The sequence below is a fragment of the Stegostoma tigrinum genome, chromosome 6, assembly GCF_030684315.1.
Source record: "Stegostoma tigrinum isolate sSteTig4 chromosome 6, sSteTig4.hap1, whole genome shotgun sequence".
Lineage (NCBI taxonomy): Eukaryota > Metazoa > Chordata > Chondrichthyes > Orectolobiformes > Stegostomatidae > Stegostoma > Stegostoma tigrinum.
Window position 1 is genome coordinate 47,076,999 of NC_081359.1, and position 27,266 is coordinate 47,104,264.

Below are 27,266 nucleotides of genomic sequence, written 5' to 3' on the forward strand. Positions count from 1 at the left end.
CACTCTGATGCCTAGTGGTCATAGGAGTCTCCTACAACCAATACTCACCCATCTCTATCCGACTGGGACAACACCAAAATTCTGGGACAAGCTAAGCAGAGACAGACATGGGAATTCCTAGAAGCCAGGCACTCCACAAAGAACTTCATTAATAAATACATAGAACTTGACCCCAAATACACTGCACTACGAAGGAAAACTGGAAGTGAGGCAATCCAGCTCAACGGACCCCAGAGTTTAAAAGCCAGGCAGGAAAACACACCGATGCTTCATCGGAGGCTGCACTGAGGATGTTACCCAGCATGGTAACGACACGTCTGCGGAACAATAAACCAGCTTGGCAAGTCAACCAACCTCAATATCTTTTAAAATTTCTGTGGAATCCACCTCCATCACTCTCCCAAGCAGCGCGTTCCAAGTTCCAACTATTCTCTGAGTAAAGAAGTTTCTCCTCATCTCACTCCTAGCTCTCCTGCTGTCAATCTTGAAATTGTGTCCTCTAGTTACTGACATAAAACTAGAGGAAACAGAATATCCTTCTTTACCCTGTCAAAGTTTTTCCTAATTTTGAACACCTCAATAAGATCACCTCTTAATCTTTTCTGCTCTAAGGAGAATAAGCCTAATTAATTAAATATTTTCTTGTATCTAAAATCCCTCACTCCCAGTTATCATTCTCATAAATCTCATTTGAACTCTCTAAAGGGTCTTAACATTCTTTCTTCAATAACGTGCCCAAAATCGAATACAATACTCCAAATGTGGTCTGACCAATGATTTGTATAAGTATAGCATCATTTCCTTGCTTTTATACTCTATGCCTCTATTTATAAACCCAAGGATCCGAACTGTTTCAACTTACCTAGTCACCTTCAGAGAAACATGCACGTGAACCCTGAGATCCCTCTGCTCCTTTACTCCCCTCAAAGTTGTACCACTGAGCCTGCATTTTCCTTCTGTGTTTCTTCTACCAAAATGCATCACCTCATATTTCTCTGCGCAGAAATTCATTTGCCAGGGTCTGCCATTTGGCCAACTTGTCAATGTCCCTTTGAAGTCGCTCAATGTCATCCTGATAATTCGCAATTCTTCCTCGGTGATCACCTTTTACAACTTGACTCCAGACTGAGAAATGCCCATTTGTTTCTATCCTCTATTTCTTATCAGTCAACTACTAATCCATGCTACCAAAGATCCATAAATCCTGTACAATTCTAATGTTCTAACCAAACTGCCACATGGCACCATACCAAATACTTTCTGAAAATCCAGAGCCCGTGCTTTGAAAAAATATAAACAATGACGTTTTTAAACATGTTGATGATAATGTTCCAAAAAGAGACTGTTTCCTGGAACACGTGTGTATTAGCACCATTTCGACATCAAGAATAGATTCAGCTTGGAAACACTTGATTGCACATCAGGTGGTCATTAAAGGTTTGCATCAAAATTATACATTTGTACAGGGGTTGAGAAAGAACATAAGTGGAAAGGAACTAAGTGTGTGGGGTAATACGGACTATAAGCATATTTGGAGGAGTTGGAGCAGGCTAGAAATACTTTGGACAGGATACAGCAGGCCAGAAACACTTTTTCTGATATCGATTTCCCACTGCTAGCTACAGCCTAGTATAAATTAAGAGACCTATCTTCCTGCATAACATAACCTGAAAGAAATTTAAAAGAGGGATACTGGGCTAATTTTTTGGAATTCACATTCATGGAGTCAAATCTTGACAGCAATTTGTGTACATTAGAAGACTGCAGCTGTGTTGCCTGTAAGTTTTTTTATATTGACTCAAGGTGATTTTACCAACAGTACAAACTTGGAAAAGTTAGGCTTTGAATATGATCTATGAAAAGGGCAGTTGTGGGATCTACAGACATATGGAAGATACAAAAGAAAGGTGAGGAAACCATTTAGAGGAAGAATTAAGGACGTAAGCAAAGGGAAGGAGAATGGAGCAGAGTCACCACAACAAGAATAACTGAAGTTGAATGAAGAAAGGGCAGGGTGAAGGTGAAGACACAGTCTGAGATTTAACACAAAAGTAATGGCGTTAGGTACGAAACACATAAAAAAAGTTCATACAATCAGAAAATCCCGACAGTGTGGAAACAGGCCCTATGGCTCAACAAGTCCACACTGAACCTCAGAGCATTTCACCCTGTAACCCACCAAATCTACACATCCCTGAATGCTATGGGCAATTTAGCATGGTCAGTCCACCTAACCTGCACATCTTTGGACTGTGGGAGGAAATCGGAGCGCCCAGAGGAAACCCACGCAGACATGGGGAGAATATGCAAACTCCACACAGATAATTGCCTAAAGGTGGGATCAAACCTGGGTCCCTGGTGCTGTGAGGTAACAGGGCTAACCATTGAGCCACCACACCCCCTGAATTGTAGGATATATGAACATAAAGCAAGAAACAAAAGAAGCACAGTCAATGTAGCAGGAAAATTCCCTTCTGCAAAATAAAGGATCATAAAAATCTAAGCCAATGAGGCGGCTGTGTGATCTAGGATGCCTGAATTTGTGCTACTTCCACAACAGATCTAGCTATCTTAATCAATATACTTAAGTATATAAATTTTAACTATGATCATTTATCTCCTATGAGATATAAAGTGAGTTGATGGGAAATGGCAGGTAAGAGGGAATTAAAGAAGCACACAATAAGTATTTACCTGAATATTCCTTTCCTATGCTTCCTCTATACCCGTTAATAGATTTCCATTTTAATTACCTCCAAATATAAAATAAACCTTATTTAAATAACAAATCGATTACATCGGACAGCGGTGACATTATACAACACTTTTCACTGTGTTTTGTAGAAAAATACAAAGACAATTAATGAATCAAATCTAAATAAAATCAAATCTAATTTCCTCACTTTTGAGCAGCTGACTTGTGATAAAAATCTGGTTTAGGAAGCTGATCCTGGTCTAAAAATGGCTTGCACCATTTTGAAATTGAAAATTGCAGTTAGAGGCAGATAGAGGACATCCTTAAAAGTAGGAAATACAGAAATGTTTTACTTTTAAGGCCTCAGATGCAATTTTTTTTGTTGGAAGATCTACCTCCTTTTGTAAAGACTTCAGGGTAAATTATCATTCTTGTGATACTGGTAGTAATCTGCCTGCCTTATTGGACTATATTTAGAGTATATACACTATAGAAATTGTAACAATGGTACCTATTTCCATTTCCACACATATGTAGGAGCAAATTGTTGTAAATGCTGGAATCTGATCTTAAAACAAAAAGTGCTGGAGATCACACCGGATCAGGCAGCATCCATGGAGAGAGAGGTTAGCTTGGATGCTGCGTGACCTGCTGTGACGTCCAGCATTTCTTGTTTTCATTCCACGCACATGTAGCCTTCTATGCAGGTGTCACAGGATGGTCAGAGAAAAACAAGGTTGCTCTTTTCCATCCGTAGTCCAGGTACACTGAGGCCAATATTCACATCTCATAGCAATTCCAATGGAGAAAGCAAATTAAACAGGGAACATAGCTTGGACCAGTTGTTCTGAAAGGCTCAGTTCCAAAACAGGGCAGTGCATATATGATACACGACACTAGAAAATGGAATGTACAAATATAAGAACATTCAAGGGCAAAAATAAATTAATCATCCTACTCACCAGAGCTCAACCGTATGGTACTCTCAAATCTACAAACCTTGTAATCAACTGCATTTTGAACACTTCTACAGTAATGACTTGCAAGTCACATCATTCTAAACATAGATTTGAAGAAATAAGTTCTTCTTAATATTTGTTTAAAATGTAGTTTTGTCTGATGCAAATATACTCCTTCACCTAGATAAGAAGATGGTAACAGTAACTTGGTCCACAACTGCCTGAGCACACAACTGCCTACCTGTCCTCTCTCACTTTACCTTACCTTCTCATACTCTGCTTGACCTCTCCTGCTTACAGCTCCAGGGACTGAGACCAAGCACTGCTCCTAACGTCTCCTGACTGCCTCTAAACTGGTTCTTCTGGTGCTTGGTACAGTGCCTAGCAGCGGCTGCACAGCCTACAAACAGCTCGCCCACACTGGCTGGACCTCCTGTTACTGTTGCTGCTACAGCGAGATTTTCATAATACTTCCCCAAGACCCCGACCCAGTGTTTTCATAACCCCTAATAATTTTATACCAACCCAGTGTTTATATAACCCCGAGTGATTTTATAACAACTCACCCAGCCCAGTAATTTCATAACACACACCAGGCCAGTGCTCACATAACCCCTTAACCCAGTGTTTTAATAACCCCCAATGACAACTGTCCTCAGCCCTGCACTTTTACAACCCCCAGTAATTTTATAACATCCCTAGTCTGCTAATCTTGTGACTCTCCCAAGCTCAGTGCTTATATAAGACACAACAATTTTACAACGCTCCCAACCCAGTGTTTGTATAATCCCCAGTAATTTTATAACAAACCACCAAACCAAGTGCTTTGATAACCCCCCAGTAATTTCTTAACATGCCACAGCTCAGTAATATCCTAACATATTCCCAGCCCAATGCTTAGATAACTTTCCTGGTCCAGCACAAGTGCTTTTTTACAACCCTGCCCCCACCCCCTGTCGCCTTTATAACACCCCTGAGCCCAGTAATTTTATAACACCCTCCCAGCCCAGTGTTTTTTTTATTAACAACAACTGGAGAGCCCAGTGTTTTATAAAACACTCCCAACCACTTTGTGATCACAAGGTGTAGAGCTGGATGAACACAGCAGGCCAAGCAGCATCAGAGAAGCAGGAAACCTGACATTTCGGGGCCCGAAACGTCAGCTTTCCTGTTCCTCTGATGCTGCTTGGCCTGCTGTGTTCATCCAGCTCTACACCTTGTGATCACAGATTCTCTAGCATCAGCAGTTCCTACTTTCCCCCGCACCCCCCAACCAGTTTGTGCTTTCATAAATGCTGCCAGCCCAATAATCTTATAACTCCTTGAAGACCAGTAATTTTGTAAACTACTCAACACCCCATTCAATGATTTTATAAACTCCCCAACTTAGTTTAATTTTTTCAATACGTAAACTCCATTCATCCCAGTAATTTTACAATACCCCACCCCTGTGATCTTACAAACTCCCACCCCAGCCCAGTGATTTCACAATCACAAACTGAGAATGATCAGTACAATGGCAACGACTGCACTGTCCTTCTTGTCCTCTCCCTTCTTACCACGCTCCTCACTTAGGACCTCACACTAACCCAACGAGAGGCACTGGCCAGCACTGAACTGTTTGTCTCAATCACAGGCAATCTAAGGCCAAACAGCCTGGTCTCTAGTTGTCTTGAACCCCTCTTATCACTCGACCAAGACCTTGCACTGTTAAGCCCACGTGGTAGCCAGTGTGCAATAGTTTCCCCACATTAAATGAGCTCTCACAAAGGCACCTTCCATACCCTCAGGATGAAGTTTGGGACCTGGAATGTCAGGACCCTAATGGACACTTTTGCGAGTGACAGATCGGAATGCCACAATGCCGTTGTTGCTCAAGAACTCAGGCACTATAATACTGACATCACCAGCTTGAGTGAAACTTCACAGCAGGGGAAGGACAGCTCAGAGAGAATGATAGTGGCCACACCTTTTTCTGGAAAGTCAAGGCCAAAGAAAAGTGCCATATCCAAGGAGTCAGCTTCAACACCAAAAACGAACTGGTGGACTGACTGAAAGGCTCCCCCTATGGAATAAAAGTGAAGGTCTCATGATACTCCAAGATTCCCTCGCTTGGAAACAGTACATCACAGTTTTCAGTGTCTGTGCACCAGTGCTCAATGCAGCAGCTGAGGACAAGGAGAAATTCTACTCCATCCTTGACCAATCTCTCTCAAAAAGTCCCTGCAGTGGACAACTAATCAGTCTCAGCCAGAGTTGGCAGAAGTGCAGGCCTTTGGGGCGAGGTAATCGGGAAAGAGGGAGTTGGGAAGCAAAATTCCACCAGCACCTGCCTCCTGACCAAATGCCACGAACCTAACCTCCTCATCACCAACACAGTGTTCTGCCAAAGGAACAAATACAAATGTGGCAGTACCTGCACTCCAAACACTGGCATCTCCTTGACTACGTCAAGGGGTTGGAAAGATGTTAAAATCACATCTGCCATGACACAAGCCAAAGACTACTGGGAGATACCATCACCTGTTCCGAGCCAGGATCAACATAAAAACGGCCCCACCGCAACGGAGACGACAGAAGCTGTGCCACAAAAAGTTCAACACTGAGGTATTTAAAGACCCAGAAAAAAAAAACTCATACAACCAATTCCTCTTCACAAACCTGGCAACCCATGGTGACACTGAGTCACAGGGTCCCAATAGGCTCTGGTCTACTCTCAAGACTGCTATCATCAATGCCTGCAAAAACTCAATTGGCCACAACTGAGTGGCCAGGAAATGGCAAAACTATTTTTGATGAGAATGATCAGGAGATCCAAGAACTATTAAGCCAGAGGCAAATGGCATTTCTGAGTGTAAAATAACAACTGTGCTTAGATGAGAAAAGGCAGACCAACAGCTGAATGAAGGCCAAGATGCAAAAACTAACCTGTGTCATAAAGAATAAGTAATGGGCGGAGAAAGCAGTGAAGACCTAACGAATGGCTGACAACCATGATATGCATGGTTTTTTCTATGCTGTCAAAAAGCAATTACAAACCAAACATCCAAGGCCCCACCACACTGCTGGCCAAGAACTGAGTAACTCTTATCAAAGAAAAAGGAGCCAAAAAATAATGCTGGGGCAGGTAGGGCACTTCAGAGAAACTCCTAAACCAGGGTTCTGTCATCAATCTGGGCGTCGTTGAACCCAACCCACAGCATGTTACATGCTATGAGCTCAGCAACACCACAGCCTTGCATGAACTGGAGATTGCCATCCACCAGCTCAAAAACAACAAGGCTGCTGAAGCAGACCATATCCCCATTGTGGCACTGAAGCATGGAGGGAAAGAGCTCCTGCTGTTGCCACATGCCCCCTCTGGAAGGAGGAAAGCATCCTGGGAGAGCTCCAAGATTCCACAGTCATGAGTATTTTCAAAAAAAAAGAACAAATCCGACTGTGATAATTATAGGGGAATATCCCTGCTGTCAATCATTGTAAAAGTCACCGACAAGGTCCTCCTCAACTGTCTCCCCCTTATGGCTGAGGAAATCCTTCCAGAATCACAGTGTGGTTTTGGGCTATGGAGGGGTACAACAGACATGATTTTCACCACATGACAGTGGCAGCAGAAATGCACAGTAAAGAATCCACATGGCCTTCTTTGACCTTACTCATCATAGTGCACAACATCCAGGAATGGACATTTTTTTTGTGACAGAGTTGCTAGAATCAAATATTGTGAACCTAATGAGTGCACAAAGTCTTTGTGGACTTTCCAGATAATTGTATTCTAGTTAATAAAAACAGAAAGTGCTGGAGAAACTCAAAAGGTCTGGCAGCATCCAAGGAGAGAAAAACAAAGTTATTGTTTTGTATCCAGCATGACTTTTCCTTGGAACTGGTTCACATGGAGAAATGTAATCCCATTAATGTTAAAAAATGCTACTTTACAGATTCCAAAACACCACCATACAACACCAAAAAGCATTGCTAGTACAGTATTCTTGTCAGAACATTTGTTTCTTAAAAAACCTAATCGGAATAATTGGACATCAGCTCCTAGTATGAAAAGTATGATTGCTTATTTCTGGAGTTATTGTACATGAGGTTAAAGGTTTGTAGCTGCAAATAACTGCTTCAGGGTTTTATCCAAACATGTTCAGTTTGAGACTGTCACTAACTCCTTACCCTAATATAACTGCATTTTTTTCCCGTATTTTTGCTTGCAGACAGAAATGGGAAAAGAACTATTTTAAAACTTTTGCATTATTGAGTGATTACTGCAGTTTTTGAAAATAAATAACTTGAACGGTTGGAGCCAGAAGAGATATGAATGGAGCTTTGGCTTACAAGTTTTTAATTGTCTATGGGTTTGTGACCAGTTAACAATGAACAAGGCCTCAGTAACAGCTTGGCAGGGTGAATGCTTAGATCAGCAGCCAAGAGACATCCAGAGGCTGCTTTTTATTCTCGTCTGCACCTCAAGCATGAAGATGAAATCACAGAATCCTACAGTGTAGATAAAAGCCATTTGGCCCACTGAGTCTGCACTGACCCTCTGAACTGCATCCCACCCAGACCCACCCACTATTCCTGTAACCCCTCATTTGCCATGGCTATTCCGTCTAGCACACCCATCTTTGGGCACCAGAGGGCAATTTAGTGTGACTATTCTTCTAAGCTGCACATCTTTGGACTGGTGATGTTCTGGGGACCTTGGTTTGAATCCTGCCACGGCGGATGGTGGAGTTTGAATTCAATAAAAATAGGGAGTCAACGATGATCATGAATTGCTCATCAATTGTCAGAAAACTAACTGGTTCACTATTGTCCTTTAGGGAAGGAAACTGCCATCCTGGCCTGTCTGGCCTACATGTGACCCACAGCAATGTGATCGAAACTTAACAGCTCTCTGGGCACTTGGGCAAGAAATGCTGGCCTAGCCAGTGATGCTGTTGTCCCATGAATGAATAAAAAAAGGCAAATTTGACATGCAGTGATATAAAGAATGAAATGCAGCAGACAATTTAAACTTTGCAAGATCCTATCAATAACCATGCGATAAAACTAGGTAATCTGACTGCTTCCTAGGGAAAAATACTGCGCAGAACACTGAGAATAACTCCCCTGATCTTCCAAAACAAAAAATCCCACAGCAAACCTAAGGGCCAAATTTTGCTTTGATTTAACATAACTTCTGAAAAATGGCACCTCCAACAGTACAGCATTCCCAGAGTATAACAAATGAATATGAGCCTTTATTTTTGCGCTGAAGTCATGGTGAATGAGGTTTAAACGTGTCATACAGCCACAGTGTCACAGAGCACAGAAAAGGACCTTTTGGTCCTTCAAGGCTGCACTGACCAACCTACAGTAATCCCACTTTCCAGCGCTTGACCTGTAACCTTGAATGTTACAACAAGCCAACGTTAATATGCTTAAATCTCCAGAAGCCCAGAATGGCTGTACAGACTTTTACCATCTGCAGCAGCATTTACATACTTGATTTGATTAGCATACAAGTTTCTTATTTCAAGAGAATATAAAGGCACACGTGTTTATTCAGGCCATAATGTCTGCTACTAATTGTGGAGGAACACGGTAATAAGTTTGCCTCATTTAATTCTGCAGCACTCTCCATCGCAATCTTCTGAACTCCTGCAAAGCATGGAATCCCATGTGTCAATACAGGCTTCTGAAAAATGCACTGATGATGAATGTCCATCCCTCTGTCAATCTGAAATATATTTCTGTAGTTCACCAATAAAAACACAGACAAACCTGACACTGAGGCAGGGAGACAATATCCAGATGTGAGCACCTTTCAATTGATTAACTTCTCTGACCAAATTATCATTTAACCCTGATACAGCTCAATTTAGAGATAGTAGGAACTGCAGATGCTAGAGAATCTGAGATAACAACGTGTAGAGCTGGATGAACACAGCAGGCCAAGCAGCATCAGAGGAACAGGAAAGCTGATGTTTCGCGCCCAGAAATCAATTTCTGAAGAAGGATCTAAGCCAACAATGTCAGCTTTCCTGCTCCTCTGATGCTGCTTGCCCTGCTGTGTTCATCCAGCTCTACACCTTGTTATCTCTACATCTCAATTTACCTGTGTAAGGTACAATGATTGAAATTATTTCTAATGGGATGGAAATTATCGAAAAATTAAACAATTTACACAGCCATTTCACTTATTTATGTATGCATTCCAATTCCATCCAGATTTAATTAGAATGACAGTGGGCATAACTATGATGTAATTTTGGGCAGCACCTACTTATGTCTCTCAAAATGGATTTGTATTGAAATATTGTTTCTCATCAGATTTAGCTTCAAATTCTGAATTGAACACTTAAAACATTTTCACCATTTAAAGGACAATCTCCCATAATACTAATTAATAACAGCATAATGAGATGAAAAACATAGGATGTGGGAGATTTAGACGCGGTGTTGAGGAGATTTACCTGGATGCTGCCTGGACTGGAGGGCAGGTCTTATGAGGAAAGGTTGAAGGAGCTAGGGATTTTTTCAAAGGAGCGAAGAAGGATGAGAGGTGACTTGACAGAGATGTACAAGCTGATGTGGTATAGCTAGAGCGGATAACCAGAGACTTTTTCCCAGGGCGGAAATGACTATTACGAGGGGGCATAATTTTAAGGAAGGTATAGGGGAGATGTCAGACGTAGGTTCTTTATAAAGGGTGTTGGGTGTGTGGAATGCACTGCCGGCAATGGTAGTGGAGTCAGATACTTAGAGACTTTTAAGCGACTCTTGGATAAGCACATGGAGAATAGTAAAATGTAGGGTATGCAGCGTAGGTTGATCTTAATAGGATAATAGGTCAGTATAACATTGTCGGCTGAAGGGCCTGTACTGTGCTGTACTGTTCTATGTTCTATATGGGAAACAGGCAAACTATGGTTGAACATCCCACAGAGCATATCAAATAGTAAATGTAACTGTACAAATATATGAACAAGAGCACACTACTTGGTCCTTTGAATCCAGTCAATACCATCATAGCTGATCTGATTTGAACTTTAACTCTTAAGTTTTTGCATATCCCCTTGGTAATCAAGGATCTATGGACTTGTACCTTAAAAAATTTTGAAGATTCTTTATCCACTTCTTTTTTGAGGAAGGGAATTCCAAAGTCTCACAATCCCCTAAGAGAAAAAAAACCCCTTGTCTCTGCTTTAAATGGGCAACACCTTATTTTCAACTGTGACTCCTAGTTCTAGACTCTGTCATAAGAGAAAACATTCCTTCCACAACCACCTAATCAAATCCTCTCAGATCTTATGTTTCAATTAAACCACATCTGACTTTTCTACTCTCCAAAGGATTCAGACGTAATTGAGGCTAACTGATTGAGACTAACTGATTGAGACGTACAAGATAATTAAAGGATTGGACACTCTGGAAGCAGGAAGCATGTTTCCATTGATGGGGGAGTCCAGAACCAGAGGACACAGTTTAAAAATAAGGGGTAGGCCATTTAGAACAGAGTTGAGGAGAAACCTCTTCACCCAGAGAGTGGTGGATATATGGAATGCTCTGCCTCAGAAGGCAGTAGAAGCCAAGTCTCTGGATACCTTCAAGAAAGAGATAGATAGAGCTCTTAAAGATAGTGGAATCAAGGGTTATGGGGATAAGGCAGGAACAGGATACTGATTATGGATGATCAGCCATGATCATAATGAATGGTGGTGCTGGCTCGAAGGGCCGAATGGCCTACTCCTGCACCTATTGTCTAATTTGTTAATCTTACCTCACAAGGCAATCCACTCACTCATCCTATTACTCTAGTAAACCTTCTCTGAGCTGCTTACAACACATTAGCCTCCTTCTGCAAGTACAGTCACCAATACTGCTTGCACACGATGGCTCAGTGGTTAGCGCTACTGCCTCACAGCACCAGGAACCAGGTTCAATTCCACCTTCAAGTGACTGTCTGAGTGGAGTTTGTAATGTTCCCCCTGTGTCTGTGTGGGTTTCCTCCGGGTGGTCTGGTTTCCTCCCACAGTCCAAAGATGTGGAGGTTAGGTGGACTGACCATGCTAAATTTCCCATAGTGTTCAGGGATGTGTGGGTTATAGGGGATGGCTCTCTGAGGGTCGGTATAGACTTGTTGGGCTAAAGGGCCTGTTTCCACACTGTAGGAATTCTATATAAAATAAACAAGTTATCTTGCTTTACCAACCAGGATACACCAGGTGGTACAAGGGAAGAAAGAGATAGAACAGAAAACAAAATATATAAAACAAATCAATCAGTCATACTGCATCAACAAATACCCTGTCAACAACTCACTTCAGGTATTTTAAAAAAAATATTTTCTCATGCTCATGCGTTTCCCAGTTCCATGTAAATTAAGCTAGGAAATCAAAATGGTGTTTTCCAAATTTATTAAACAACTATTTGGAAGAGAAACATATGTAAACCGTGTGAAACCAATGCTGCATTATAATTACAACTACCATTCACTATCTGCAGTATATTTTTTGTTCATCAAATTCCATAGCTTTTTTTTAATAAGGTCGTTTGCATCAGATTTCGAACCTCTTTGGTTTACATTACCTTAACAAATCCCCTAGCTTGCAGCATGCTTAGAATTATAGCATTTTTAGCCCTTCATCTGGTTATGGGCCTTCCAAGTCATCAAGCATTAATCCATTTAGTTCCATTTCCTAACAGTTGCCCTGTAGCTTGTATGTTATGCCGCTCATTTAAATATTTCACATAATTCATTAGTAAGATGGTTAACTTGTAATTTGCTTCACCCACTCTGCACCCACATCCAGTGTCTCTAGAATATGTTGACTCCTTGCCACTTACATATTTTGGAGTTTTATGCTACTTTTGTGGCATCGCTTCAAATGTAATCCACAAAATCACATTGTTTGTGAAAGGAAAGAGAATGTTCAATTGATTTATTCAAATTCGTTGAAGATGTTGCAAGCAGGGTAGTTCAAGGGGGACCTCTAATCGATCTAGTAAATGTAGGAATGTATGAAATAGAAGGAGGCGGCCATTTGGTCCTTTAAGTCTGCTGTGCCATTTCAATAGTATCATCTAATTCAGTACTCCACTACCGCTTAGCACATAGAACTTTACCTAACACCTTCATGAAAACATTCAATGCTTTGGCTGAAACTGTTTTCTGTGACAAAGAAGTCCAGAGGTTCAGCACTCCCTGGGTGAACAAATTTCTTTTCAATTCAGTCCTAAATTGTCTACCCTGTATTCTTAAACTGGACCCCACCCTTCCCTAAGTTATTGGGACCATCCTTCTAGATGGCAAGTAGTGTTGTTTTTAGATTTATAGAAGGCATTCAATTAGGTGGCACAAAATTTTAATGCAGAAGAGTTCATGGGATTAGTGAAATTTTGTAGCATGGACAGAGGATTTGCTAACTAACAGGATAAATGGATCACTTTTAGATTTTGAGTTGTAGAGACGGGAATGTCTCAGTGTTAAGTGATGATGCCTCAAGTGTTTATGATCTATATTAATGACCAGGATGAAGGAACTAACTGTGCTATAGCCAACACTGTTGATGATACAAAGATAGGCAGGAAAGCATGTTGTGAGTAGAACTGGGTCTGCATATGGTAACAGATAGGTTGAATTATTGTTTTCCATCTTCTTTGATTCATTTGTTGGATGTGGGCATTGCTGACTGGCCAGCATTTATTGTCTGTACCCAGTTGCCCTTGAGAAGGTGATGGTGAGCTGCCTTCTTGAGCTGCTGCAGTCCACCCATTGGATGACCCACAATGCCATTAAGGAGGCGATTCCAGGATTTTGAGCCTGCAACAGTTTAGGAATGCCGACATGTTCCAAGTCAAGATGGTGAGTGGCTTGGAGGGGAACTTGAACGTTGTGGTGTTCCCATGTATCTGCTGCCATTGTCCTTCTATATGGAAGTGGTTGTAGGTTTGGGAGGTACTATCTGAAGATCTCTGGTGAATTTCTACAGTCCATTTTGTAGATAGCACACACTGTCGTTGAGTGTCAGTGGTGGAGAGAGTGGATGCTTGTGGATGTAATGCCAATCAAGAGTGCTACTTTGTCCTGATGGTGTCACACTTCTTGAGTGTTGTTGTCGTCTATCAAACTTTTTCCATTGGGTGAAAACACAAAGTTATTCAGTTGATAGAAAGTGAAGTATTACTCAAATAGAGACAGACTGCAGTATGATGTAGGTATATGTGTATCTTAGCATAGAAGAACATAGAAAAAAAACATAGAACAGTACAGCACAGTGAGTGACAAAATATTAGCATACATGTACAGCAAGTAACTAGGAAGACAAATAGATTTTGGTCTTTACTGTAAAAGAGAAAGAGCATAAATGTGGGAAAGACATGCAACAATGGCATAGAGCACTTAAATGCAGTTTTACTATCGGAGAGCTATACTTGCATTGGAAGAAATTGAGAGAAGATTCACAAGGCTAATTCCTGGAATGAAGGGGCTGTCGTATAAGGAAAATTGAGCAGGTTGGGTTTATGGTCATTGGAGTTTAGAAGAATGAGCAGATATTTTATTGAACATAGAAGTTTCTGAAAAGGTGATGCCAACATAATATTTGTTCTCCTGTGGAATCTAAAACTAGAGGGTGTCATTTCAAAATAACTGAGTTCCCATTCAATGAGATGAGGAGGAATTTCTTTCTAAATCTTATTTGTGATATTGCAGCAATTATTATTTTTGTGTTTCCCAGAAGTCCCTAAGGAGCCAAATGTTGTAATTCCAGAGGATGTTGACCCTTTTGCTTCACAACATAAAAAATACTTAGTACATCTGCCACAAAAATCTGTTTTGTATATATTTCGATTGGGCTCCGATTCAAATATCAGAATGGAAGAATAAGATGAAGTACATAGAAGTGTCAAGGAGTAAGTACAGGTGACAACAGAAGTCAATCATTTGGATGGAGGACAACTTAAAGTCATCTCATTGGGAGAGCTCCTGTATAGATTACCATCCAAGGTAAGCCTACAAAATGATGATACTTTTTAAAGTCCCTTTAGTTCATAGAATGGGAGACACACAATATTAAGTATGGAGAACTTAGTTTATCTATGCATACAATGCATTTTGGTCATTTGAACTGCAGCCAATACTGTCAACTCTAGAGCTATGGATAATTGAAACCCTAAGTGGAGCTGCAGGTTCACTTTGGAGTTTACGAATTAACACCAACAAGATGCTGCACTTAGCACCAATGTCCACAAGATTGATCTTACATGCATTCGCCATACTGGAAAAAAATTGGCTGAATATGTTGAAATGTCCAGCCTCAAAATTATGCAATGTTGAGGAAGTTCCCCCACAGAAGGGTCAACATTCCATCCAAATGACTTTGTAGTGCAAACTAGACATGAGAATGTCAGAAGCTACAAAACAATTTTAGGTCAAGTAATCTATACCAAGGCTATACCTAGTCATCCCATTCCCTTCTTTCACCTTTGAAGGAGAACTAAATCAAATACCATTGCACAATCATCAGCTGCTGTAGCTGAAAAATTGTAAATCCTATGAAGCAAGCAGTTCCCTTTGCAATGATTTCTGATTGTACTCCCTGCCCAACAAGATCCTACATCAGGATATCAAGTATACTTTGTTGGCACATTACTGTTGACATTTGTGGAACAAAATTGAAAATTATTTCCGAAAACATTATAGAAATACCTCGATTTCTTTCATATGTGTACTCATTATCATAGTGATTCATAGTTTTGCTTTGCAGTATAAACAAACCAATGGCAGTAATTAAAATCTGCAAGTTATATAAAACAGTCACTTGGTCAACAACTGTTACAACACCTCATCAATAAATTATCTTTAGATCCTTTGGAACTTGGCTTGCACTCAATTTGATATAAAGAGCCATAGTACCTTTTGGAGTTTTGTACTTCTTTCATAGAAGTCCTCCAGTTCTTGGCGAAGGGCACGGTTTTCTTCCGATAGTATCTCCACCATCTGCTGAGCCCTTGCCACAATTGCAACTGCATCAACTGAAAGTTGCTGGTTTGACACAGGATCTGGTTGGACCTGAGGAAGAGGTGGCTGCAAAAATGCAAGTTGCAACTTATTCTTTTCCATGGAGCTCTGGAAAGACATAGGGCTGTGGTCCTGTGGTGGCAATGATTGAAAAAATGTGTGGCATTGCCTAGAAAATCACAACATAAATGAAAATCAATGCAACAATACACAGCATCACAAGTGATTATGCATTCTAGCTACAACTTAAGTGTTGAAGCCTCAAGGCTTATGGACAGTTGAAATACATAACTTTATACACAGCTGTCCAGGCCCCATGCCATTTTATCATTTTATAAACAACTCTATTTTGTTTGAAGCAAAAACAAGTCTATGCTTCATCATCTAGTAGGTTTGCTGTCACCTATTGAGATGAATAGAAAATTGATTTGCAGACAAGGAACAACAGGAATAAATGGGGCTTTTTCAATGGCAGGCAGTGACTAGTGGAGTACAGCATGGATCAATGGACCCCAGCTAGTCACACAAAGCGCTAATGGTTTAGATGAGAGAACTAAATGCAATATTCTCAAAATTTGCACAGGACACAAAGTTGGTGGAACGTGACCTGAAGTATGGCACTGTGATTTGGGCAGGCTGAGTGAATAGACAAATGCATGGCAGATGCAGGATGAAGTGGATAAAAGTGTCATACTCCACTTGGTAGCAAAAATCTCAAGGCACATTATTATTTGAATGGCTATAAATGGAGACAGAATTCAATGCGACCTGGATCTCCGCATGGACCCATGCTAAAAATAAGTGTGCAGGTTCAGCAGGCAGTACAGAAGGCAATCTGTATATTCAACTTCTGATTTAGTGCTGAATTCTATATGTTCAGAATTATTTCTTCCAAGTTGTTCTATTTGATCCATTATTGAAACCAAATCTGTCTGGAATATTATTTCTGATTCCATGTTTTACTGATGTGATTATTTATTGCCCTCATTTAAAAGGTTTAATTTGCAGTAATAGCTGTGCTATTAGTGCTAATAGCCGTAATAGCTCACTCTGTGCTGCTGCAGTGAAATTTTTTTCTGCCTCTTCCACTATTTCACTGGATGAATCCCACTGTTCAGACCATAATAATTGATTTCTATTTCACATGCTTTGCTTGATACTTCCCACTGTCTAATAATGGTACAAATACTGGTCCCAATTTGTTTCACCTTCTTCCTGAACAATTACCTTTTCTACACCCTTAATAAAATCTAAAAACTTAGTTTTCCATTAAACCAGGGTTTCTAATCTTCACTTTGTCATTTTTATTCTGGCTTCTCAACACCTTTGGACTATGGCCTCCAATTAAAATGTTTTTGTGATCCTTGACATGATAAGTTGAATGGCACCCTTTTGTCCAGTAGATCCTGTGATTTCCTTGCTGTAGAGTTGCCATGTGGTGCCTGCCCATTGTAGCAGCAAAAATTTATCTAAGCTGCAAATACTTTCCTTACCTGATTCCCCAGCCTGTTTTGAGGTTTTCCCAGGGCTTGTAAATGTATTAATGGTACTTTACATGTTGAATTTCTGTTCAGCTGAGCACACTCACAACTGCTCCTATAGATCACTGCTGCAGTAAGCTCTCTCAGTCCGTGTGGAATGCCTTTTTGTTCAAGAATTTTCCTCCTTTAGGAAGCTTCTAAGTCCCCCGTAGCTGTCTTCTCTTATCAGGTCTGAAATACTTTTTACCATTGACTGTAGAGATTCTCCCTTGTTGAATCTAAGCACAAGGGTTTCTTCTTCTTAAATGTTCAGTTCTTCCCTGCTGCTGGTTTTCTGCAGTATCATGTAAATTAAAACAGGGTCTGAAGATGCCGAAAAATCTTCAGAGCTCCATTGCCGCCAGCATGTTTAATGAGGCAGTGAAATGAAATCTATAACACAGCTCACCGTGTGGTAGGTTTGCTGCCACCATCCTCTATAAGTGTTGGGATCTGCAGGATCTGTCTCATGTGATGGTGTAAAAGCACTTTTCACCATGACTACAATCACCTAGCAGAACAACAGCAGCAGATAACCAGGAAGACCATGTGCAGGCTCCCTCATTAATTATGGCTGTATGTACAGCAAATGGACTGCAGTGGTTCAATAAGGCATTTCTCCATTGCCTTCTCAAATAGGGATGAGCAATGAATGCTGGCCCAACCAGTGACATCTACATCCTGTGAATAAATAAAAGGAATCTAAGTAGTAGAGGCTCATGTATTGAACAAAGTACGGTTTATTGCATGTTAGCAGCTTATTGTGGGTTACATTAGTAAGACATGATGTGGAGATGCTGGTGATGGACTGCGGTGGACAAGGTCAGAAGTCACGTAACACCAGGTTTATTTGAAATAACAAGCTTTTGGAGCACTGTTCCTTCATCAGGTTGAGTGAAGAGTAGCACACAGGCACATAATTTATAGGCAGAGAGGCAGCAGCGCGAGCGGGAGCTTGGACTAGGGGCCTGTCGGGAAGCCGGTGAGTCAGAGATTCCATATCTTTAAAAAGCTTACCACGAGCGTCAGTGCCTTCCATTTCTTTGTGAAGCAGCAGCACAAGCAGGAGCTTGGACCAGGGACCTGTCGGGAAGCTGGTGAGTCAGAGATTTTAAATCTTCAAAAAGCTTACCTCGAGCGTTGGAGCCTTCCATTTCTTTGTGAAGCAGCAGCACCTTGTAGCAGAGGTTTCTGGGAAGGGAGGGACCTTTTTTGTTCATCCCTCAGCTATATAAGTGATCGTTGTGTAAACCCGAGATCCTACCCTTGTAGGGCCTCCCACCCATCCACCTCCTCTAACCTGATACACCAGGGACAAATCAAGGTAAGCTTCTCTTTTTTTCAAAACTTTCTGATTAGGGGACTAGCAGGGATGGCAGTGCAGGTAGAGGAATGTTCCTCCTGCATGATGTTTGAGGTGAGGGACGCCATTAGTGTCCCATCCAAATACGTCTGCAGGAAGTGCACCCAACTCTTGCTCCTCCAAGACCGCTTTAGGGAACTGGAGCGGGAACTGGATGAACTTCGGATCATTCGGGAGGCAGAGTCAGTAATAGACAAGAGTTACAGGGAAGTAGCTACTTCTAAGTGTGAAGAAAGCTGGGTAACTGTTAGAAGGGGATAAAAAGCAGTCAGTACAGGGTTCCCCTGAAAAACAAGTATACCGTTTTGGATACTGTTGAGGGGGACGACTTACCAGAGGCATGCAGTTGGGTGCAGGTCTCTGGCACAGAAAGGAAGTGGGGATAGGAAGAGAGTGATAGTCATTGGGGACTCAATAGTTAGAGGGACTGATAGAAGGTTTGCCAGGAACGAAAGAGACTCAAGGTCGGTGTGTTGCCTCCCAGGTGCCAGGGTCTGTGATGTCTCGGATTGTGTCTTTGGGGTCCTGAAGGGAGAGGGTGGCCGGCCCCAAGTCATGGTCCACATAGGCACCAACGGCATAGGTAGAAAGAGGGATAGGGATGTCAGGCAGGATTTCAGGGAGCTAGGGTGGAAGCTGACAGCTAGAACAAACAGAATGGTTATCTCTGGTTTGTTACCCATGCCACGTGATAGCGAGGCCAAGAACAGGGAGAGATTTCAGCTGAACACGTGGCTGCAGGGATGGTGCAGGAGGTAGGGCTTCAGGTACATGGACAATTGGGGCTCATTCTGGGGAAGGTGGGACCTGTACAAACAGGACAGTCTCCACTTGAACCAGAGGAGCACTAATATCCTGGGTGGGAAATTTGCTAGTGCTATACAGGGTGGATTTAAACGAGCTCAGAAGGGGGATGGGAAACTGAGGTGTAGTCCTAGTACACAGGAGGATGAGCGTAGGGGGGACATGGACAGGACCTCACTGTCACAGGTGTATGCTGGCAGACAGCAAGCTGGGTTGAAGTATGTCTACTTTAACGCCAGGGGTATCCGGAATAAGGTAGGTGAGCTTGCAGCTTGGATAGGTACCTGGGACGTCGATGTTATGGCCATTTCGGAGACATGCATAGAGCAGGGTCAGGAATGGATGTTGCAGGTTCCAGGGTTTAGATCTTTCATTAAGGTAAGGGAAGGTGGTAAAAGAGGGGGAGGTGTGGCTTTGTTAGTGAAGGACAGAATAACGGTGGCTGAAAGAAGTTTTGATGAGGACTCGTGGTATGGGCGGAGGCTGCTGAGGAAGGTTGTAGATTGAGTCAGTATGGGTGGAAGTTAGGAACAGCAAGGGAGCAATCACCTCATTGGGGGTTTTCTACAGACCCCCAAATAGCAGTAGGGAGATCGAAGAACTCATAGGCCGGCAGATTGTTGAAAAGTGCAAACGTAGCAGGGTTGTTGTTATGGGTGACTTCAACTTTCCCAATGTTGATTGGAAACTCCTTAGTGCAGATGGTTTGGATGGAGCCGCTTGTGTCAGTTGTGTTCAGGAGGGTTTCCTTACTCAGTATGTGGACAGGCCGACGAGTGGAAAGGCCATTTTGGATTTGGTGCTCGGCAATGAGCCAGGACAGGTGTCAGATCTCGTGGTGGGAGAACACTTTTGTGATAGTGACCACAACAGCCTCACATTTACCACAGCCATGGAAAGGAGCAGTTAACAGGGAAAGATATTTAACTGGGAAAAAGGAAACTATGACACTATCAGGCAGGAGTTGGAAAGTACAGATTGGGAGCAATTGTTCCATAGAAAGGGCACAACAGACATGTGGAGACTGTTTAAGGAGCAGTTGTTGCGAGTGATGCATAAATTTGTTCCTCTGAGACAGGTAAGAAGGGATAAGATTAAGGAGCCTTGGATGACGGGAACAGATGTGCTTCTCGTCAAAAAGAAAAAGGCAGCTTACGTAATGTGGAGGAAGCAAGGGTCTAACACAGCTTTACAGGATTACAGGCTTGCTCGGTAGGAGCTCAAAAGTGGACTGAGGAGGACCCCGGAGGGGGCACGAAAAAGGCTTGGCAGGAAGGATTAGGGAGAACCCGAAGGCATTTTACTCATACATGAGGAATAACAGAATGATCAGGGAGAAGGTGGGGCCGATCAGGGATAGCGTAGGGAACTTCTGTGTGGAGTGTGAGCAGATAGGGGAAGCCCTAAGAGTTTTTTGCTTCGGTTTTCACTAAGGAAAGGGACCTTGTTCTGAATGAGAAATTTGAGGAGCAGGAAAACAGGCTTGAACAGATAGAGATTGAGGAAGTTGATGTGCTGGAAATTTTGGCAAACATTAAGATTGATAAGTCCCTAGGGCCAGACCAGATTTATCCTAGGTTACTCAGCCGCTGGCGAAGATCTTCACTTGCTCACTCTCCACAGGAGTCGTACCGGAAGATTGGAGGGAGGCAAATGTTGTTCCTCTTTTCAAGAAAGGGAATATGGAAATCCCTGGAAATTACAGACCAGTCAGTCTTATGTCTGTGGTCAGCAAGGTTTTGGAAAGAATTCTGAGGGATAGGATTTATGACTATTTGGAAAAGCATAGCGTGATTAAAGGGAGTCAGCATGGCTTTGTGAGGGGCAGGTCATGCCTCACAAATCTTATTGAGTTCTTTGAGGAAGTCGCGAGACAGGTTGATGAGGGTCGAGCAGTGGATGTGGTGTACATGGACTTCAGCAAGGCATTTGATAAGGTTCCCCACAGCAGGCTCATTCATAAAGTCAGGAGGTATGGGATACATGGTGATTTGGCTGTCTGGATTCAGAATTGGTTGGCTGACAGGAGGCAGAGAGTGGTTGTAGATGGTAAGTATTCTCCCTGGAGGTCAGTGCTGAGTGGTGTCCCGCAGGGCTCTGTTCTTGGGCCTCTGCTCATTGTAGTTTTTATAAATGACTTGGATGAGGAGGTTGAGGGGTGGGTTAATATGTTTGCTGATGACACAAAGGTTGGAGGTGCCGTTGATAGTATTGAGGGCTATTGCAGGCTTCAGCGAGACATTGACAGTATGCAGAGCTGGGCTGAGAACTGGCAGATGGAAATCAACCTGGATAAATGCAAGGTGATGCATTTTGGAAGGTTGAACTTAAATGCTGAATATAGGATTAAAGGCAGGATTCTCGGTGAGATCACACTTGGAATATTGTATCTAGTTCCGGTCGCCCTAATATAGGAAAGATGTGGACGCTTTGAAAAGGGTGCAAAGGAGGTTTAGCAGGATAACAAAGTGGGAAGCTGGATGAACACAGCAGGCCAAGCAGGCTGCCTGGACAGGAGGGCTTGTCTTACGAGGAGAGGTTAACTGAGCTCAGGCTTTTCTCTCTGGAGAGAAGGAGGAAGCGAGGTGACCTGATCGAGGTGTACAAGGTAATGAGAGGTATGGATAGAATCGATAGCCAGAGACTTTTCCCCAGGGCTGGATTGACTGCCACGAGAGGTCATAGTTTTAAGGTGTTAGGAGGAGGGTATAGAGGAGACATCAGAGGGAGGTTCTTCACCCAGAGAGTTGTGAGTGCATGGAACAGTTTGCCAGTGGTAGTCGTGGAAGCAGAGTCATTAGTGACATTTAAGCAACTGCTGGACATGCACATGGACAGCAGTGAATCGAGGGGAATGTAGGTTAGGTTATTTTATTTTTGGATTCGGATTATTCCACGGCACAATATCGTGGGCTAAAAGGCCTGTACTGTGCTGTACTTTTCTATGTACTATGTTCTAAAAGATTTTACAAATGGTGTGAGTGGAGTGTCGACAGGCAGGCGATCAGATGTGTCAGGCAGTGTGAGTAAAGTGTGAACAGCTGAACAGCAAGTAAACAAATGTCCTATAACCGCAAATAATTGAGACAGAGAGATAATTACAAAACATTAAAAATAAGTTGGTGCTGGAAACAAGCCAAATGGCTGGAAATGACATGATAAGAATAAGAGTTGCATGCCAAGGTCTAACCAAAGAAACAAGTAATCGAAAACTAATTAAGGTAGAGAGATCATGACAAGTTATCAGAGTGATGGCGTCAAAGTAGGACGGAAGGAATATTTTAATATACAGAACAGTATAATGGAGTTAAATGTAGCACGATTAATCAGATAGACATTGTTCTCAGATGATGAGGTGGAGCAGGATATCGGTCTCATTATAGTGGACGGAGGAGTGGGAAGATGCACATCTTCTCAGTATTAACTCTTTCAGACCCATACAAACATATCTCCATTTTTTGCTCAACCTTTAAAAAAAAATATTGGACCAAGCTTTTTGACACCTGCCCCAATATTTCAAGGGTCCCAGTGTCATATTTTTGTTTGATGAGATTTCTGAGCGCCTTAGTAGTGCAATGAACATAAAATCCCAAGTCTACAGACCAGTCATGGGTTTATCTGTAATTAGTTTCCAATGTAATCCATGTATTGAGTTAGAATGAGAGATCTAACTAATACATGTTTACCACTTTTTCTAACTTTGCAATTTTAACCTACTTTAATCCTAATGATTGAATTGCTTTGTACAAATGAGGAGGAATGGAATTGTGGGAGATATAGCAGTTTGGATTGGAAATTGGCTTGCTGAAAGAAGACAGAGGGTGGTAGTTGATGGGAAATGTTCATCCTGGAGACCAGTTACTAGCGGTGTACCGCAAGGGTCGGTGTTGGGTCCGCTGCTGTTGTCATTTTCATAAGTGACCTGGATGTGGGCGTAGAAGGATGGGTTAGTAAATTTGCAGACGACACTAAGGTCGGTGGAGTTGTGAATAGTGACAAAGGATGCTGTAGGTTGCAGAGAGACATAGATAAGCTGCAGAGCTAGGCTGAGAGGTGGCAAATGGAGTTTAATGCAGACAAGTGTGAGGTGATGCACTTTGGTAGGAGTAATCGGAAGGCAAAGTACTGGGCTCATGGTAAGATTCTTGGTGGTGTAGATGAGCAGAGAGATCTCTGTGTCCATGTACACAGATCCTTAAAAGTTGCCACCCAGGTTGACAGGGTTGTTAAGAAGGCATACAGTGTTTTAGCTTTTATTAATAGAGGGATCGAGTTCCGGAACCAAGAGGTTATGCTGCAGCTGTACAAAACTCTGGAGCGGCCGCACATGGAGTATTGCATACAGTTCTGGTCACCGCATTATAAGAAGGATGTGGAAGCTTTGGAAAGGGTGCAGAGGAGATTTACTAGGATGTTGCCTGGTATGGAGGGAAGGTCTTATGAGGAAAAGCTGAGGGACTTGAGGCTGTTTTTGTTAGAGAGAAGAAGGTTGAGAGGTGACTTAATTGAATCATATAAAATAATCAGAGGGTTAGATAGGGTGGATAGGGAGAGCCTTTTTCCTAGGATGGTGACAGCGAGCATGAGGGTCATAGCTTTAAATTGAGGGGTGAAAGATATAAGACAGATGTCAGAGGTAGTTTCTTTACTCAGAGAGTAGTAAGGGAATGGAACGCTTTGCCTGCAACGGTAGTAGGTTCGCCAACTTTAGGTACATTTAAGTCGTCATTGGACAAGCATATGGACGTACATGGAATAGTGTAGATTAGATAGGCTTCAGATCGGTATGACAGGTCGGCACAACAGAGGGCCGAAGGGCCTGTACTGTGCTGTAATTTCTATGTTCTATGCTTCAATGGTTTTACGACTAAAAATTGTGACCAGTTAATTTGGGTTTACATCTGTGCATAAAGATGTTTTAATTTATATTATTTGTATAATTACTTCCCAAATAATATGTGATCTTTATTGGTTTTATTTTCTCAGTATTACCATATTTCATACTTTTGTTCAAATTCATTTGCAATTATTTGCCATTTTGCAAGTTTTTTTACCATTCGTGATTTGTTGCAACCCTTTTCTAAATTTATACAGATGATTGGGCCTCATTGGGGGGGCATGTTTATTGCCTATCCTCAATTCTCCTCAGGAGATGGTAGTGAGCTGCCTTCTTTAAATGCTGCAAACCATTTGTTGTCAGTACACCTACACTGCTGTGAGGGAGTTCCAGGATGTTGAGACAGCCACACCGAGGAATGGCAATATATTTAAGAGTCAGGATGGTGACTGTCTTAGAGGGAACTTGCAGGTGATGATTTTCTCATGTATCTGCTGCCCTTATCTACCTAGATCATCATAGTTGTGCATTTGGAAGGTGCTGTCAAAAGTGTCTTGGTAAGCTTCAGCAGAGCTATATGTTGCTACTACCAAGCGAAAGTGGTGGAGGAAGTGAACGTTTATGGATGTGATGCCAGTCAGCAGGCTGCTTTATCCTGGATATTGTCAAGCTCTCGTGTTGTTGGAGTGCATTTATCTAGCAAGTGGGGAGCATTCCGTCACTTCTGCCTTTTAGATAGATGTTGGACAGACTTTGGGAGTGTAGGCATCGAGTTACTCACTGCAGGATTTATAATCTCTGATCTGCTGTTGAAGCCACTACATTTAAATGGCTAGCACAGTTCGGTATCTAGTGGTAACCCTCTAGAATACCGTTTTGTGAGGAATTTAACAATAGTTGTTGTTGCTTCGATCATTGTCTGGCATCTTTTTCGCATGTATTTTCCTTGTGATTTGTCAGCCTAAGCCTGGATACATCATGCTGCAGATGGACATGGCTTTACTACCCGAGGAATCCCAGTAGTTGCTGAACACTGCACAATCTTCAGTGAACATCCCCACCTTTGGCGTAATGATGGCAGGATGGTTACTGATGAAGCCGCTGAAGATAATAGGGCTTAGAACACTAACCCATGCATAGTTTACTTTGGAGTGAAGATTACTCCAACCAGCAGAGCATTTTGTCTTCAATTCCTACTGACTCTAGTTTTGCAAAGGTTTGTTGATGTCACACTTGGTCAAATGCAGCCTTGATGCCCAAGTTAGTCACTCTCACCACCTCTCCTCTGCCTCATGCCTCTTAAGTACTGACCTTCCTCCCTATCCGCTAAATTTCATTTACAAAATTAGAAATTGTCGTCATTTCAAAAGTTTAAATATTTAATACAAAAACTGTTAAATTATGCTTCTCGTGCAATTTTGAGGGACTTTCAACCCTGTCCACTCAGAACACCTACCCTCTAAATTCTATTCTCTTCATTCTGTCTTGTAAAGTTATCCATTCTGTTCCCAGTCACCTGACTCTGCATGCTGTGTCGTTAATTAGCCATAATCTGGTATCCTATCAAAGATCTTTTGGAAATCTAGATAAATTCCATCTGCTAAGTATCTCTGGTCACCATTTTTCCGATGCCCCTTCAAAGAATTCAGCGAGATAGATCAAGCGACACAGTCTTTCACAGATTAAACATTATATTTTGATGTTGGGACAATGTTTCTATTCTTTCTTTTGATAAGAATTCTATTGCTTTTTTTTCTCCCTACTGCTGATGTTAACAAGATCATTAGCCAGCCATTTTCAATCTGACAATGAGGTAAGTCCTCAAAGCAGGGATCAGTCCTTGGCGGAGACTGGGGAACCAGTAAGCACTATACATCTAGCACTGTGCGGATTTCAGGCCTACTATTACAGGGACTTACTTCAGAGCTGGGAGCAATCGGAAGGCAGAGACTTGAGAACCAAAAACATGGGATTCAGTGTTTGAAAAAAAACGAAGTGAGACTTCATAGGAAAGAAGTAATCTGATTGGTCGGTGAGTAATCAACATTAGGGGCTGTGTTTAAACAACTGGAGCTGTTGTGAAATTTTATTCTAGTCTAAGAGGTTAATTGTAAATTTGAGGTGTCAGGAGAGGCCAACTGAATGGAATGTGCAGCTTGTCACATAGGGAGTTCTGAATGCTGCCAGTGTCCTAGATGATCCCATATGTAGGAAGTACTCCCAAACTGCAGAGGGTAGAGTTTCAAGGCTCGGAGCTTAAGCAGCAGTTGGAGGCATGGTGGCACATCCATGAGGCTGATAGCATGTTTAGAGAGATGGTCACACTGCAGCTCAAAGGATTGAGGAAAGTAAGGAATGGTGACCACCACACAAACCAGAAAGAACAGGCAGGTAGTGTATGAGATCCTGGGGTGCCACTCACTAAATCCCACTCATCTTGGAAGATGATGAGGGTACTGTACCTCAAAAGGTATGCAGTCAGAGCCAAGCTTCTGGCACCAAGAGCAGCTTATCTGCACAGTGGGTGAGAAGGGGCCTCAATAGTGATAGGGGATTTTTTTTTACTCAGAAGAGTAAATGCACACTTCTGTGGTCAAAGACCTGACTCCAGGATGGTGTGTTGCCTCCCTGATACCACAGTCAGGAATGTCACTGAACGTCTGCAAGGCATCCTAGAAGGGGAGGTAATCAGTTAGCAGTTGGGGGACGCTTTGGTATCATTGGTATGATCAAAGTGAGGAATGAGGTTTTGCACCAAGAATTCAGGAAGCCAGGCAGTAGATTAAAAAGCAAGACCTCAAAGGTTGTAATCTCTGGACTACTTCTGGTGCACCATGCTAGAGAATATAGAAGTAGGAAAATAGGACAGATTGCTAAGGCTAACAAAGTGTGAAGCTGCATGAACACAGCAGGCCAAGCAGCATTTCAGGAGCACAAAAGCTGACCCTTCATCAGACAGGGGGTTGGGGAGAGGGTTCTGGAATAAAAAGGGAGAGAGGGGGAGGCGGACCAAAGATGGAGTGAAAAGAAGATAGGTGGAGAGGAGCATATAGGTGAGGAGGTAGGGAGGGGATAGGTCAG

The 27,266-nt window shown here is 42.2% G+C and overlaps 1 protein-coding gene across 5 annotated transcripts in view; it reads right to left on the reverse strand.

Annotated features, from left to right (window-relative positions):
* amotl1 (angiomotin like 1) overlaps positions 1–27,266 on the reverse strand; it is a 204,140-nt gene that overhangs the window by 107,336 nt on the left and 69,538 nt on the right. For all 5 annotated transcript variants that reach the window (XM_059646539.1, XM_048533191.2, XM_048533192.2 and 2 more), the window contains one exon: positions 15,557–15,830. In XM_059646539.1, the coding sequence (XP_059502522.1) occupies positions 15,557–15,830 (274 nt within the window). The remainder of the gene's footprint in view (positions 1–15,556; positions 15,831–27,266) is intronic.